The following is a 1,748-nucleotide window of genomic DNA, read 5'->3' as shown; positions in this document are numbered from 1 at the left end:
TTGATATTCTTGTTTGCAGCTTCAATAACGCCATTAGCTTTGGGCCGATAAGGGCTAGAGTTACGATGCGTAATCTTAAATTGTTCGCATACCTCCCTCATCAAGTGGCTATTTAGATTTGCATCATTGTCTGTAATGATAGTTTTAGGAATACCAAAATGACAAATAATGTTGGAATGCACGAAGTCCACCACCGCTTTCTTGGTGACGGCTTTGAAAGTGACTACTTCAATCCACTTTGTGAAGTAATCGATGGCAACCAGAATGAATCTGTACCCATTTGAAGCTTTCGGCTCGATTGGCCCAATAACATCCATACCCCATGCAATGAACGGCCAAAGTGCTGACATAAGATGCAACTCTGAAGGCGGTGCATGAATCAAGTCACCGTTTATCTGACATTGATGGCATTTCCGTACAAAACTGAATCAATCATTTTCCATGGTCATCCAGTAATAACCTGCCTGAAGGATTTTCTTTGTAAGGACATATCCATTCATGTGAGGCCCACATACTCCCGAATGCACTTCATTCATGATATTTTCAGCTTCTCGGGCATCTAAGCACCTCAAAAGATTCAGATCCGGAGTTCTTTTGTACAAGACTTCTCCGCTCAAAAAGAAACAACTGGCAAGCCTTCTGATAGTTCTCTTTTGATCTCCACTGGCCTGCTCAGGGTATTCCTTTGTTTTCAAAAACCTTTTGATATCATGATACCATGGCCGAACATCTGGTTCTATTTCAATTGCATTACAATAACCATGCCTTTCTCGAATTTGGAATTCCAGCGGGTCAATATGGACATTACCTGGATACGGCAATATTGAGTCCAAAGTAGCTAATGCACCAGCTAATTCATTGTGGAATCGAGGAATATACATGAACTCGACAGACTTGAACCGTTTGTTAAGATTCTCCACATGTTGCCTATATGGAATAAGCTTGATATCTTGAGTTTCCTATTTACCTTGGGCTTACCTAATGATCAAATCAGAATCTCCCATGATTAACAATTCTTCCACATCCAGATCAGCTGGCATATTCATGCCCATAATGCAGGCTTCATACTTAGCGATGTTGTTGGTACAGAAGAACCGAAGTCGGACTGTGGCCGGATAGTGCTAACCGGTGGGCGAAACCAAAATTGCTCCAATACCGACACCTTTTGCATTTACAGCTCCATCAAAAAACATTTTCCAAGAATTGGTGTCTTCTGGAATTACTTCAACTGAATTTACTTCCTCGTCCTGAAAGTAAGTACTTAGGGGTTGGTATTCATTATCAACCGAGTTCTCAGCTAGATGATCCGCTAAGGCTTGAACTTTCATCACCGTGCGTGTAACATAGACAATGTCGAACTCAGTGAGCAAGATTTGCCATTTTACTAACCTTCCCGTAGGCATTGTTTTTTGGAATATGTACTTCAGAGGATCCATTCTGGTTATGAGATATATGGTGTAGGCCAAAAGATAATGTCTGAGCTTTCGGGCGACCCTAGTTAGGGCGCAGCAAGTTCTTTCTAACAGAGTGTATTTGGCTTCATAACTAGTGAACTTCTTGCTCAAATAGTATATGGCTTGTTCTCTCTTCCCGGTCACATCATGTTTCCCCAGGACACAACCGAAGGAATTTTCCAAGACCGTCAAATACAAGAACAAAGGTCTTCCTGGCTCAGGTGGAACCAACACTGGCAGATTTGACAGATAGTCTTTGATTTTATCAAAAGCCTCTTGACATTCATCCATCCA

General features: G+C 41.6%; 1 protein-coding gene across 1 annotated transcript; it reads right to left on the bottom strand.

Moving 5' to 3' along the window:
• Positions 1-384: 384 nt before the first annotated feature.
• Positions 385-1,436, bottom strand: LOC142173361 (uncharacterized). Its single transcript, XM_075238942.1, has 4 exons — positions 1,127-1,436; positions 979-1,033; positions 516-927; positions 385-423 (listed from the first exon to the last, which is right to left on the bottom strand). The coding sequence occupies exons 1-4, from the start codon at positions 1,434-1,436 to the stop codon at positions 385-387; spliced, it is 816 nt and encodes a 271-aa protein (XP_075095043.1).
• Between the last annotated feature and the right edge of the window lie 312 nt (positions 1,437-1,748).

Source organism: Nicotiana tabacum, chromosome 19 (genome assembly GCF_000715075.1).
Source record: "Nicotiana tabacum cultivar K326 chromosome 19, ASM71507v2, whole genome shotgun sequence".
NCBI lineage: Eukaryota > Viridiplantae > Streptophyta > Magnoliopsida > Solanales > Solanaceae > Nicotiana > Nicotiana tabacum.
Note: the sequence above shows the minus strand (reverse complement) of the source record. Positions and strands in the feature narration are given on the sequence as shown.